The sequence below is a fragment of the Lithobates pipiens genome, unplaced genomic scaffold (genome assembly GCF_037356315.1).
Source record: "Lithobates pipiens isolate NorthernLeopardFrog02 unplaced genomic scaffold, aLitPip1_a1.2 Scaffold_28, whole genome shotgun sequence".
NCBI classification, from domain to species: domain Eukaryota; kingdom Metazoa; phylum Chordata; class Amphibia; order Anura; family Ranidae; genus Lithobates; species Lithobates pipiens.
Window position 1 is genome coordinate 218,547,710 of NW_027507789.1, and position 15,519 is coordinate 218,563,228.

The following is a 15,519-nucleotide window of genomic DNA, read 5'->3' on the forward strand; positions in this document are numbered from 1 at the left end:
GGGAACGCCGCGAATCCGCAGCGTTTTCCCGCATCGTATGCCTCCCGCCGGCAGTTCACACTGCCCCATGCGGACTGCTGGGAGTGTCAGTGAAATGTTAATGACACCCCCAGATCAGTCCGCATATCGCAGTGCGATCTGCAAACTCGGACAGGAATCGGATCGCATGGTGTGAACACCCATGCGATCCGATTCTGCTGCGGACCAAAAAAAGGGTCCCGTGCGAGTTTGCGGCGGGTGCGATGCGAATTCAGCCGTACTATCTGTATGGCTGAACTCGCATCGCACAGAGATCGGATGTGATTTGCACTGCAGTGCGGTGCGAATCACATCCGGTTCTCGCTGCCGCAGCAGTGTGAACCCAGCCTAAGGCCGGGTTCACACCGGAGCGATGCGGGAACGCCGCAAATCCGCAGCGTTTTCCCGCATCGCATGCCTCCCGCTGGCAGTTCACACTGCCCTATGCGGACTGCTGGGAGTGTCAGTGAAAAGTTAATGACACCCCCAGATCAGTTCGCATATCGCAGTGCGATCTGCAAACTCGGACAGGAATCGGATCGCATGGTGTGAACACCCATGCGATCCGATTCTGCTGCGGACCAAAAAAAGGGGCCCGTGCGAGTTTGCGGCGGTTGCGATGCGAATTCAGCCATACTATCTGTATGGCTAAACTCGCATCACACAGAGATCGGATGTGATTTGCACTGCAGTGCGGTGCAAATCACACCCGGTTCTTGCTGCCGCAGCAGTGTGAACCCAGCCTAAAGGCCGAAAGAGATCGGCCTGTCACGTATATCTTGGTGGAGGTCGAGGTCATCAGAGGGCTTCCTTTGCGGCTCTGATGCAAACACACCTGAATGTGAGAACAGGAGGCTCAGACATGGAGAGCAGATGATAATCAGTAGAGGTGGACCCAGGGCCGTCTTTATTATTGATTGGACCCTGGGCAAAACTTTTTTTGCCCCCCCCCCATGCAGTTTTGCTCTCTACCTGCTCTGAGACATACAATAAATAGCAGCTAGACTCAAAATCAGTTTACTGAATCAGATCAGGCAGCTATTGTGATTGGTTGCCAGAGGTTACAGTGTATCATTATCGCTCACTGACTGGTTGCTAGAGGTTATACAGCACACATTACAGCTCACTGATTAGTTGCTAGAGGTTACAGCACATGATTTCTGCTTGTTGAGATATACATATAGATGCCGCCTTTATTTACATATCTATGCAGCTATTTACATGTGAAAGCTGCTGCTATTTATATATGAATGGTGGTTATTTACATGTAAGCACAGGGTCTGCAGGTGAGTCATCTGTATACAACAATAGGGCAGAGCTGGACAGCATTAGTAGCAGCACTTCACACTGAGATATCAGGACACAGCAAGAGACAAGGAAATTTAAACTGAGATAGTTGGCAAGTATGAGGCAGCTGCTTTGGGCCCCACAACAATGACAGGGCCCAGGTCAGCTGCCCCTTTTGCCCTGTCTTAACCACTTCCCGACCAGCGCACGACGATGTATGTCGACAGAATGGCACGGGCAGGCATACTGGCGTACATGTACGTCCAATCTTCAATGCCGCCCTGCCATAGGGAGCGTGCCGCCGGCGGCGCGCTGGTCGGGACCCCCGTGAGTCCGGTCGCGGGACCCACGGACTCGATCGCTGCGGGCATACCCGCAATCGTCTCACGGGACGGCTGAATGGAGGAAATGCCGTGTAAACAGCATTTCTCCATTCTGCCTAGCAACTAGTGATGCTGATCTCTGCTCCATGTGATTGGAGCAGAGATCATTGTTCACTAAATGAAAGCCCAACCCCCCCACAGTTAGTAACACACCCCTAGGAACACTTAACCCCTACACTGCCACCCACTGGTTAACCCCTTCACTGCCAGTGTCATTTACACAGGAATCACTGCATTTATATAGCAGTGATTACTGTATAAATGACAATGGTCCCAAAAATGTGTCAAAAATGTCCGATGTGTCCGCCATAATGTCGCAGTCACAATAAAAATCGCTGATCGCCGCCATTACTAGTAAAAAAAAAATAATAAAAAATTATTAATAAAAATGCTATTAAACTATCCCTATTTTGTAAACGCTATAACTTTTGCGCAAACCAATCAATAATCGCTTATTGCGATTTTTTTTACCAAAAATATGTAGAAGAATACGTATCGGCCTAAACTGAGGGAAAAAAATGTTTTTTTATATATTTTTGGGGGATATTTATTATAACAAAAAGTAAAAAATAATGCGTTTTTTTCAAAATTGTCGCTCTATTTTTGTTTATAGCGCAAAAAAATAAAAACCGCAGAGGTGATCAAATACCACCAAAATAAAGCTCTATTTGTGGGAAAAAAAGGACGTCAATTTTGTTTGGGAGCCACGTCGCATGACCGCGCAATTGTCAGTTAAAGCGGCGCAGTGCCGAATCGCAAAAAGTGGTCTGGTCTTTGACCAGCAAAATGGTCCGGTCTGTAAGTGGTTAAAAAACGGCCCTGGATGGACCGCAGAAATGGTGATAGGTGCAGGCAGGAGAACATCTCACGATCAAGTGATGCCCGGCAACCTGCATAGAGGTGCAGAGTAGAACCCAGAACACAGATCTGGTAGGTAGAATAGCCAGGATCTGATGCTAGTAGGAAGGGAGATGTAGTCTTGAAGCTGAGCCAAGGTCATACACGGTGAGATGACTGGAAGAGGAGACGTGGTCAGGAGCCGGGCTAGGGTCATAAACAGATAGGCAGTAGTAACCAAGGCAGGGTCCAGTGACCTTGGCTCAGCTTCAAGCTGAGGTCCAGATGAGGAGCTGGTAACAGAAGCAGGATCTGGAGGCAAGCCGTTTCATACATGGGAGATCACGCAGGATCAGGGTCAAGCAGCAAGCCGAGGTCACGATCTGGAGGGAGTCAAAAGGTTACCCAGGGACAAGCTGAGCCAGCAACAGAAAGTCTAACAGGGTAACCAGGAAGCACAGAAGCAAGTATGCCAGGGAGCTGAAGATCACCCAGCAATTAATGCTCACAATTCTATCCTCTAAATAGGCCATCAGGCGCGATAAAAGAGAGTATGCCCAGGCATACACCAATGCATGCTGATGCTCCTATGTGTATACCTACACAACTTTCTGGCAGGAATTCCCTCTCTGTGTACTGGCGAATGCGCATTTCCATTAGTGTCCTGACATCTGCATAGTATAGTTTATTTTATAAAAAGAAACATAGAACAATTTTACACAATACGAGTACCCAACACTTGGGAACAGCTGCTTAGTCCACCCCAAATTTTGGACCATCAGTCGTTTGCATGCATGCTAACATGTAAGCTTTGTTCGATCCGACGTGTTTCGTCTCATACAGACTTCATCAGGAGACGTACTTTTGATGGATTATATGGAGTTGCTACTAACTAAAGGACAACATAGTAACAGAACACTCATTATAGAAAAAAAGTTTGCATTTATACCGCACCGCTGCCTCTGAGGGCCAAGTACAGCTACAGAAATTTAAAGAAGACATTCTAATGTATTCATTAACCACTTGCTTACTGGGCACTTAAACACCCTTCCTGCCCAGACCAATTTTCAGCTTTTGGTGCTCTCACAGTTTGAATGACAATTACTCAGTCATGCAACACTGTACCCAAATGAATTTTGCGTCCTTTTTTTCCCACAAATAGAGCTTTCTTTTGGTGGTATTTGATCACCTCTGGGGTTTTTATTTTTTGCTCTATAAATGAAAAAAGACCGAAAATTTTGAAAAAAGACCGAAAATTTTGAAAAAAAAACGCATATTTCTTTGTTTCTGTGATAAAATTTTGCAAATTATAAAAAAAAATTCATAAATTTTGGCCACAATTTATACTGCTACATATCTTTGGTAAAAATAACTCAAATTAGTGGATATTATTTGGTCTTTGTGAAAGTTAGAGAGTCTACAAGCTGTGGTGCGAATTGCACAAAATTGATCACACCTGATGTACTGGTGGCCTATCTCATTTCTTGCGACCCGAACAAGTCAGGAAAGTACAAATACCCCCCAAATGACCCCTTTTTTGAAAGTAGACATTCCAAGGTATTTACTAAGATGCATGGTGAGGTTTTTAATGTTGTCATCTTTTTCCCACAATTCTTTGCAAAATGAAGATTTTTTTTTTTTTTTTTCTCACAAAATTTTCAATGTAATAGGTTATTTCTCTCACATGGCATGTGTATACCACAAATGACTCCCCAAAATACGTTCTGCTACTCCTTCTGAGTATTACGATACCAAATGTGTGAGACTTTTACACAGCCTGGCCACATACAGCGGCCCAATATTGAAATAGCACCATCAGGCTTTCTAGGAGCATAAATTACACATTTCATTTCTCAACCACCTATTACATTTTTGAAGGCCCTGGAGCACCAGGACAATGGAAATGCCCACAAAGTGACCCTATTTTGGAAAGCTATCACCCCAACGTATAATCTATGAGGCATAATGAGTCGTTTGAATGGTTCATTTTTTTTCCAGAAGTTTTGGGAAAATGTGGAAAAAAAATGAAAACGCATTTTTTTTACGCAAAGTTGTCCATTTATAAGATATTTCCAACACATAGCATGTACATAGCAAAATTGACACCCCAAAATACGTTCTACTACTCCTCCTGAGTATAACGATACCAAATGTGTGAGACTTTTACACAGCCTGACCACATACAGAGGCCCAATATTGAAATAGCACCATCAGGCGTTCTAGGAGCATAAATTACACATCTTATTTCTCAACCACCTATTACAGTTTTGAAGGCCCTGGAGCACCAGGACAATAGAAATGCCCACAAAGTGACCCCACGTGGCACTGACCCCACGTGGCACTGACCCCACGTGGCACTGACAGATGGCACTGGAGGCAGATGGCACTGGAGGCAGATGGGGCTGACAGATGGGGCTGACAGATGGGGCTGACAGATGGGGCTGGCAGATGGGGCTGGCAGATGTCGCTGACAGATGGCACTGGGGCTGGCACTGGGGCTGGCACTGGCAGATGGCACTGACAGATGGTGCTGGCTATTTGCTCTGGCTAATTGCTCTGGCAAATGGGGCTGGCAGATGGCACTGCGGCTGGCAGATGGCACTGGCAGGTGGCGCTGGCAGGTGGCGCTGGCAGGTGGCACTGGCAGGTGGCACTGGCGCTGGCGGCACTGGGGCTGACGGCACTGGGGCTGACGGCACTGGGGCTGGCAGGTGGCACTGGCACTGGCAGGTGACACTGGCAGGTGGCACTGGCACTGGCAGGTGGCACTGGCACATGGCACTGGCACGTGGCACTGGCGGCACTGGGGCTGGCGGCACTGGAGCTGACAGATGGCACTGGCACTGGCAGGTGGCACTGGCAGGTGGCACTGGCAGGTGGCACTGGCGGCACTGGCACTGGCGGCACTGGTGGTGGCAGGTGGCACTGGCAGGTGGCACTGGCGGCACTGGCACTGGCGGCACTGGGGCTGACGGATGGCACTGGCGCTGGCAGGTGGCACTGGCGCTGGCAGGTGGCACTGGCACTGGCGGCACTGGGGCTGACGGCACTGGGGCTGGCAGGTGGCACTGGCAGGTGGCACTGGTGCTGGCAGGTGGCACTGGTGCTGGCAGGTGGCACTGGCACTGGCAGGTGGCACTGGGGCTGACGGCACTGGCAGCACTGGGGCTGACGGCACTGACGGCACTGGGGCTGACGGATGGCACTGGGGCTGACGGATGGCACTGGGGCTGACGGATGGCACTGGCGCTGGCAGGTGGCACTGGCGCTGGCAGGTGGCACTGGCGCTGGCAGGTGGCACTGGTGCTGGCGGCACTGGGGCTGACGGCACTGGGGCTGGCGGCAGGCACTGGCGCTGGCGCTGGCAGGTGGCACTGGCGGCACTGGCACTACTGGCAGATGGCACTGGGCTGACAGATGGCACTGGGCTGACAGATGGCACTGGCACTGGGGCTGACAGATGGCACTGGGCTGACAGATGGCACTGGCACTGGGGCTGACAGATGGCACTGGGGCTGACAGATGGCACTGGGGCTGACAGATGGCACTGGGGCTGACAGATGGCACTGGGGCTGACACACAGATCGCTCTCCCTCCTCACACGCTGTCCCTGTGTGAGGAGGGAGAGACACGGCAATGGGAGATGATCTCATATGTTTACATATGAGATCATCTCCCATTGGCAGCTGCGATCGCGCTGTGAACGGCCGCTTTAATTGGCCGTTCACGGCGATCTGTATTTGCCTGTCTCCGGGAGACACGTCGAATACAATACTTCCGCGATGCGCGCCCCCGGCGGCGCGCATTGCGGAAGTAAACACAAGGCCGTCCAGGGACGGCCAGGCGAAGGAACCCGCCCGCTCTAAGGCCGTCATTCGGCTATAGGGCGGGCGGGAGGTGGTTAAAGCGTATCTAAAGCCAAAGTTTTTTTTTTTTTTTCCATTTTGGAAGCGGGAGGGAAAATTAAACCCCCATTGAGGAAATGATGACTATTTGTGTTGGTGGCCATTGTCACCAGGCAGAAAATGATGGGAAATGTTGTCTGTTGTGTTATGGAGACAGGAAGTGAAGTGAACTCTCTCCAGATGGAAATAAAATCAGATTTTTAACCCTTTTCTACTTTATCCAAATCTAATAAAGTAAGAAATAAAAAAAGTTTTAGCTTTAACCCCCCTGGCACCGGCCACACGCAAATACGCAGCCTCTCGGCGGTTGGGCCTAGGCACGGAGCGGCCGCATATTTGCATGAATTTGTGTAAAAACAGCTGTGCCGAGAGCGCGCAGGCAGTTACTGCGGCAAACAAAACGTTTTTCAATCATGTGACCGCTGTGACAGCCAATCATGGCGGTCACATAATATTAACCCTCGCCTCCCGGCATCCTAAACCTCTTAAAGGGCCAAGAGGCGCCGGCGCCAAGTGGTTAAATATACTTTAAATCTGAACTCCAGCCTCCTCTCCTATACTCCTCTCCTATACTGAATTCACTGCACACTGTGAGCTTCTCTCAGTGTGCATTAGAAGCTACAGGAACTCAGATAGAGCCCAAATTATTTCTTGGCTGGACATCCAGCATCGTTTCCTCTTCAGCCTGACCGTCCTTGGCTCGCCCCTGTCATTAATTGGATTTCAGTTCTTTCGATCAAGGAGGCTCAGCGTCACATGTGGGCGGTCTGCGTGTAAATACAGCCTGCCCCAGAACACCCGCTATTCCAACCTGACACCCACCTATCAAGGAATTTTGATATTTGCATAACTCCTCCCAAGTGCCAGCCAACTGCTTCGATCGGGGATGAGGGCTCTTGATAGGAGTACTGAGGCGGGGTGCTGTGATGTTTTCAGGAAGCTATGTGCAGCACCCTGCAAGCCCCTCCCACCAGCCATGTTCTGCCCACATTGCAGAGAGAAGCACAGAGACCAGGGCCAAGATAAGTGGTGGGCTTGAGGGACGGCTGCCCTGGGCACTGTGGTATCACGTGTGGTGGGAGGGCACCAGGATAAGGGGTGGGCTTGAGGGGCGGCTGCCCTGAGCACTGTGGAATCATGTGAGGTGGAGGGTGGCATTAGGAGATTTGGGGGGAGGGGATTTGTGTTGAAAGGGGGAATTTTGGGGGGCGGCAGGAAGTAAGAATTGTTCTAGTGAGTGTACAGCTTATACAACAGTGTAAATGTGCTGTCCCCTCAAAAAAACTCAACAATCAGCCATTAATGCCTAAACCGCTGGCAACAAAAGTGAGTACACCCCTAAATGATAATGTCCAAATTGGCCCCTAAGTGTCAATATTTTTTGTGGCCACCATTATTTTCCAGCACTGCCTTAACCTTGCAGTTCACCAGAGCTTCACAGGTCACCACTGGAGTCCTCTTCCACTCCTCCATGAGGACATCACAGAGCTGGTGGATGTTGGAGACCTTGTGCTCCTCACCTTCTGTTTGAGGATGCCCCACAGATGCTCAATAGGGTTTAGGTCTGGAGACATGCTTGGCCAGTCCATCACCTTTACCCTGCTTGTCTTCAGCAAACTGTTTGCGGGCTTTCTTCATCATCTTTAGAAGAGGCTTCCTTCTGGGACCACAGCCATGCAGGCCAATTTCATGCAGTGTGCGGCGTATGGTCTGAGCACTGACAGGCTGACCCCCCACCCCTACAACCTCAGCAGCAATGCTGGCAGCACTCATACATCTATTTCCCAAAGACAACCTCTGGATATGATGCTGAGCACGTGGACTCAACTTCTTTGGTCAACCATGGCGAGGCCTGTTCTGAGTGGAGCCAGTCCTGTTAAACCACTGTATGGTCTTGACCACCGTGCTGCAGCTCAGTTTCAGGGTCTTGGCAATCTTGTTATAGCCTAGGCCATCTTTATGTAGAGCAGCAATTCTTTTTTCCCTTTTCTTCTTTGCCACGAGGTGCCATATTAAACTTCCAGTGACCAGTATGAGAGAGTGAGAGCGATAACACCAAATTTAACACACCTGCTCCCCATTCACACCTGAGACCTTGTAACACTAACGAGTCACATGATACCAGGGGGAGGGAAAATGGCTAATTGGGCCCAGAGGACTCCAGTGACAACCTGTGAAGTTCTGGTGACCTCCATGCCCAAGAGGGTTAAGGCAGTGCTGGAACATAATGGCGGCCACACAAAATATTGACACTTTGGGCCCAATTTGGACATTTTCACTTAGGGGTGTACTCACTTTTGTTGCCAGCGGTTTAGACATTAATGGCTGTGTGTTGAGTTATTTTGAGGGGACAGCAAATTTACACTGTTATACAAGCTGTACACTCACTACTTTACATTGTAGACAAGTGTCATTTCTTCAGTGTTGTCACATGAAAAGATAGAAGAAAAGATTTACAAAAATGTGAGTGGTGTACTTACTTATGTGAGATACTGTCTGCTGAATGGGGAAGGGGGCGGAGTTGGGGGGGGCAGGAGACTGCTACAACAATTTGACCACATTATTTAGGTAAATCAGAGATCTTTTTATTATTGGCTCGGTATTCCGATGCTGTATTCATGCAGATTGTCTGTGAATTTCAAGAACGAAAACAGCTTCATTCCATTTCCATAGATGTCGGCCTAATGCGGTCTGAAGAGTGGTTCCTATTTCTGAATGTATGAGTGATTTATGGCGGTGAGGGAACAGCAGGGATCTTCGCGGTATCGCTGCTAATACCTCATTCATCACTGAGAGAATCACCGACCAAATCAGTCCCCCCCCCCCCCCCCCAACACGCTTCCCTATGGAGTTCCCCCAACGGTGAAAGAATCTTGGAAAAGAGTGAGGACACGGGGGATAGAAGAATATATCTTTACAGCAAGAAGGAGACCTGATCTCAGCAGATGAGAGGTGCCAAATTAAGACACGAAGCTCCACCGAGTTCCAACAATACAGGAAACATCCACACAACGTTATCCCAAGGCAGTGAAAGTGAAATGATTACCCTTACAAAAAAACAACAACTAGCCATTACTCCATAAGCAATTACTTCTAAAAACGCCCTAATTCAAATATTGTTGTTAGCAGTTGGGAACTGCTGTAGCTTTCAGTCCTACACGCTCATAACATCAATTTACCCTACAATACCGAAAGTATTGGGACGCTTGCCTTTACACGCACATGAATTTAACGGCATCCCAGTCTTAGTCCGGAGGGTTCAATATTGAGTTGGCTCCACCCTTTGCAGCTATAACAGCTTCAACTCTTCTGGGAAGGCCGTCCACAAGGTTTAGGAGGGTGTCTATGGGAATGTTTGACCATTCTTCCAGAAGAGCATTTGTGAGGTCAGGCCTGGCTCACAGTCTCTGCTCTAGATCATCCCAAAGGTGTTCAACCTGAGTTGAGGTCAGGACTCTGTGAAGGCCAGTCAAGTTCCTCCACCCCAAACTCTCCCATCCATGTCTTTATGGACCTTGCTTTGTGCATCTTTGGAGAGATGACATGGGACAGTGGACACTGGAGAGATGGATACGACATCCCTTCTATTACAGAGATCAGACGGAAGATACAAGAAAGGGAACACCGGAGAGGTGAGTATACAGTATTACCTCTTTGATTAAAAAGAACTTCCTTTTGGATAATTTATGGAGCTCGTAGTATCACTTTAAACATCTAGAGAAACAGTACAATAAAGTATGAAACTTGACCATGAAGCTTTTTATTTCCAATAATATACCACCTCATTTAAACTGGGCACATCAAAAACTCAGAAACCTGCAGATAATGCACTTTTGAACGGTAATTAAGCATCATTTTCTTTCACAAACAAGGCTCGCCCCAGCAGGAAGCCAAGGCCTTCCGTTACAATTGCTTTATCTGATGAAGAGAGAAAATATATCTTTACTAATACAAATTCTAGCTTTGTCACATATCTAAACCATTTCAGTGAGGTTGGGGGTGTAGTGTTCTATATATGGGATGGAATGGAATTGCATTGTGGTCATGTCCAGTGGTTGGGTGTAGTGTCCTATCTATGGAGTAGAATGGTATGAAGTGGAATGGAACTTCAATGTGGTCATGTCCAGTGGTCGGTCATGTTGGGGGTGTAGTGTTCTATGTATGAAGTGGAATGGAACTTCATTGTGGTCATGTCCAGTGGTCCGTCATGTTGGGGGTGTAGTGTTCTATATATGGGATGGAATGGAATTGCATTGTGGTCATGTCCAGTGGTTGGGTGTAGTGTCCTATGTATGAAGTGGAATGGAACTTCATTATGGTCATGTCCAGTGGTCGGTCGTGTTAGGGGTGTAGTGTTCTATGTATGAAGTGGAATGGAACTTCACTGTGGTCATGTTCAGTGGTCGGTCATGTTTGGGGTGTAGTGTTCTATGTATGGAATTGAATGGAATTGCATTGTGGTCATGTCCACTGGTCGGTCATGTTGGGGGTGTAGGGTTCTATATATGGAATGGAATGGAATTGCATTGTGGTCATGTCCAGTGGTGGGTCATGTTGGAGGTATAGTGTTCTATGTATGAGGTGGAAAGAAAATGCATTGTGGTCATGTCCAGTGGTTGGGTGTAGTGTCCTATGTATGCAGTGGAATGGAATTGCATTGTGGTCATGTCCAGGGGTGGGTCATGTTGGAGGTGTGGTGGTCGGTCGTGTTGGGGGGTGTAGTGTTCTATGTATGAAGTGGAATAGAACTTCAATGTGGTCATGTCCAGTGGTCGGTCATGTTGGGGGTGTAGTGTTCTATGTATGAAGTGGAATGGAACTTCACTGTGGTCATGTCCAGTGGTCGGTCATGTTGGGGGTGTAGTGTTCTATGTATGAAGTGGAATGGAACTTCATTGTGGTCATGTCCAGTGGTTTGGTCATGTTGGGGGTGTAGTGTTCTATATATGGGATGGAATGGAATTGCATTGTGGTCATGTCCAATGGTTGGGTGTAGTGTCCTATGTATGCAGTGGAATGGAACTTCATTGTGGTCATGTCCAGTGGTTGGGTGTAGTGTCCTATCTATGGAGTAGAATGGAATTGCATTGTGGTCATGTCCAGTGGTTGGGTGTAGTGTCCTATCTATGGAGTAGAATGGAATTGCATTGTGGTCATGTCCAGTGGTTGGGTGTAGTGTCCTATCTATGGAGTAGAATGGAACTGCATCGTGGTCATGTCCAGTGGTCGGTCATGTTGGGGGTGTAGTGTTCTATGTATGGAGTGTAATGGTTATGTCTAGTTGTTGCACCTGTTGGGGGTTCAGTTAAGGCTTACACAATTTTGTACTACAAAGTAACAAATTCCCTGTTCTCAGGTAAAGTAAAGTGCAAGATGACTTCCTCCCTCCCAAAAATTCCCCTCTCTTAATCCTAATTGAATCTGTCTCCGTATTATCTTTTTATTCAATAAGTTGTCAGTTGGACTCATGACTTTGGCTTTTCGTTCTGTCAATAACGCTTCAACGTTCATGTTTTATACCATTTCTTCCATGTTTTATTCCGTTGTATTATTGTGTGAATAGTATTTAAAGTTCTTTAGTTCAAAATTCTCATCCTTCTACGTCTCTTTTAACACTCTGTGTGCAAAAAGAGATCCTCTGAGGAAATGCGAATCCCGGATGGAAGTGTTTTATCTGTCATGTTGAGCAATAACTGATAGGCCCAGTCTTCTCCAATACTTGTGTGGCTCGTAGATTGATAGCCTGCTCTGTCAATGATGATTCTCTTCTACCGGTAGATGGCCCATCTCGCTAGTAAAGAGAAGAGGTTCACCTTGATGCATGCCCTTGTGGAACAGATCCTGTTACAAGAGCCTGATCTGGCGAAATTTTTCCAGGAGTTGACAGAATTTGAAGCCGTTCCTGGTGGTGAGCAGATAAAGGAACATTATTCAATCACATTCATAAAATCTGATGTGAGGTCCAGAGAGCATTGATCTAATACTCCTCTCCGTGTTCATTTCTTGTCCAGCTTCCGTCAAAGGTCTCAACGCTGAGGTAGACGGTACGTAAATTTGGATGGCTTGTGAATTAGTTCTGGCAACTATCCAGGGGAAAAAAAAAAAAAAAAAAAGGAAAAAGGAATATAATCCTCTTACCATTCTCAAGTGGGTAGTTTTTTTTTTTTTTTTCTGAAGGAGAGATTGGTTTCACCTTGTTCTCCAATGAATAGTCATTTGGACAAAAACATTCTAAGGTTACTAAAATAGCAGTATTGTAACAATAATAATAATAATAATAATAATTAAATATTTTTTTTTAAATATAGGCTTTAAATGGGGAGAATCACATGAAGTTGTACTTTTAAAATAAAGATATCAAAATAATAACAATTTTTGATTCTTTTAAAATATTAATACTACTACTAATAATAATACTTATAGTAATTGTTATTATTATTATTGTAATTAAGTTTTTTTATTTATTATTATTGTAAACTGAAGTTATGGCAAAGTCTAATATTATTTTTTAAATTGAAATATTTAAAATATAAAAATATTTAAAATATAAAATAACATACATTTAATTAATAATAATAATAATAATAATAATATTTATTATTATTATTATTATTATTATTATTGTAAGTACATTTTTTTTAATTGGAAAGTGAAGAGACAATGTAAAAATCGACACAAAAGATGTAAGGACCGCATGTGTTTCAAACTGAGCAGCACAAATTTTATTGATTTTTTGAAAATGAAAAACTATAATAATAATAACAACAATTATTATTACTATTAATGTAATTGCATTTTTTTTTTTATTGGAACGTGAAGAGACAAAGTAAAATTGCCACAAAAGTTGTAAGTACATCAGCTGTTTCAAACCGAGCAGCACAAATTTTATTTAAGCTGCTCAGTTTGAGTTTTTGAAGATGAAAAGCTCTTATTTTTTTTCATATAATAATATAGGGTTAAATGAGAAAAGAATAGTATTTTTTTTATTAAAATACAAAATAACATACATTTTTATTTTAATATTAATAATACTAATAATAATAATTATTATTATTATTATTATTATTATTATTATTATTGTAAGTACATTTTTTGTAATAGGAAAGTGAAGAGACCATATAAAAATTGACACAAAAGATAAAATTATTATTGTAAAGTGAAGAGGCAAAGTAAAATTGCCACAAAAGTTGTTAGTACATCAGCTGTTTCAAACCGAGCAGCACAAATTAAATTTAAGCTGATCAGTTTGAGTTTTTGAAGATGAAAAGCTCTTATTTTTCTTATATAATAATATAGGGTTAAATTAGAAAAGTTATGGCAAAGTCTAATTAGTATTTTTTTTTTATTAAAATGTAAAATAACATACATTTTTATTTAATTATTAATAATAATAATAATAATAATAATAATACTTATTATTATTATTATTATTATTATTATTATTATTTATTATAAGTACATTTTTTTAAACTGGAAAGTAAGGAGACAACGTAAAAATCGACACAAAAGATGTAAGGACCGCAGCTGTTTCAAACTGAGCAGCACAAATTTTATTGAGTTTTTGAAAATGAAAAACTCTTATTTATTTTATAATAATATAGGGTTAAATGAGAAAAGTTATGGCAGAGTCTAATAGTATTTTTTAAATTAAAATATAAAATAATATAAATTTTTATAATAATAATAATAATAATAATAACAATTATTATTATTGTAATTGCATTTTTTTTTTATTGGAATGTGAAGAGACAACGAAAAATTTCCACAAAAGTTGTAAGTACATCAGCTGTTTCAAACCGAGCAGCACAAATTTAATTTAAGCTGCTCAGTTTGAGTTTTTGAAGATGAAAACCTCTTATTTTTTTAATAATAATATAGGGTTAAATGAGAAAAGTTATGGCAAAGTCTAATAGTATTTTTTTTTAATTAAAATATAAAATAACATACATTTTTATTTTAATAATAATAATAATTATTATTATTATTATTATTATTATTATTATTGTAAGTACATTTTTTGTAATAAGAAAGTGAAGAGACCACATAAAAATTGACACAAAAGATAAAATTATTATTGTTATTATTATTGTAAATACATTTTTTTTAATTGGACAGTGAAGAGACAACGTAAAAATCAACACAAAAGTTGTGAGGACCGCAGCTGATTCAAATTGAGCAGCACAAATTTTATTGAGTTTTTGAAAATGAAAAACTCTTATTTATTTTATAATAATATAGGGTTAAATGAGAAAAGTTATGGCAAAGTCTAATAGTATTTTTTAAATTGAAATATAAAATAATATACATTTTTATAATAATAATAATAACAATTATTATTATTATTATTGTAATTGCATTTTTTTTTATTGGAACGTGAAGAGACAATGAAAAATTGCCACAAAAGTTGTAAGTACATCAGCTGTTTCAAACCGAGCAGCACAAATTTAATTGAATCTGATCAGTTTGAGTTTTTGAAGATGAAAAGCTCTTATTTTTTTTAATAATAATATAGGGTTAAATGAGAAAAGTTATGGCAAAGTCTAATAGTATTTTTTTTTTTTTCATTAAAATATAAAATAACATACATTTTTATTTTAATAATAATAATAATAATAATAATAATAATTATTATTAGTATTATTATTATAAGTAAAACATTTTTAATTGGAAAGTGAAGAGACCACATACAAATTGACACAAAAGTTGTAAGGACAAACTGAGTAGCACACATTTTATTGAATTTTTTAAAATGAAAAGCTCTTATTTGTTTTATAATAATATGTGGTTATATGAGAAAAGTTATGGCAAAGTTTAATAGTATTTTTTAAATTAAAATATAAAATAATATACATTTTTATAATAATAATAATAATTATTATTATTATTATTAATAAAATAAAAATGTATGTTATTTTATATTTTAATTTAAAAAATACTATTAGACTTTGCCATAACTTTTCCCATTTAATTATTTAAAAAAAAAAACATAAGAGCTTTTCATCTTCAAAAACTCATACTGAGCAGATTAAATTCAATTTGTGCTGCTCAGTTTGAAACAACAACTTTTGTGTCAATTTTATGTTGTCTCT

General features: G+C 42.5%; 1 protein-coding gene across 2 annotated transcripts in view; it reads left to right on the forward strand.

The window, feature by feature from the left end:
* Nucleotides 1–15,519, forward strand: part of LOC143936168 (formin-F-like) — a 218,416-nt gene that overhangs the window by 152,756 nt on the left and 50,141 nt on the right. For both annotated transcript variants that reach the window (XR_013263623.1, XM_077460544.1), the window contains exons 13-14: nt 12,209–12,338; nt 12,442–12,474. Coding sequence is in view for 1 of the 2 variants with exons in the window: in XM_077460544.1 (XP_077316670.1) it covers nt 12,209–12,338; nt 12,442–12,474 (163 nt within the window). In the remaining variant the exon portion in view is untranslated. The remainder of the gene's footprint in view (nt 1–12,208; nt 12,339–12,441; nt 12,475–15,519) is intronic.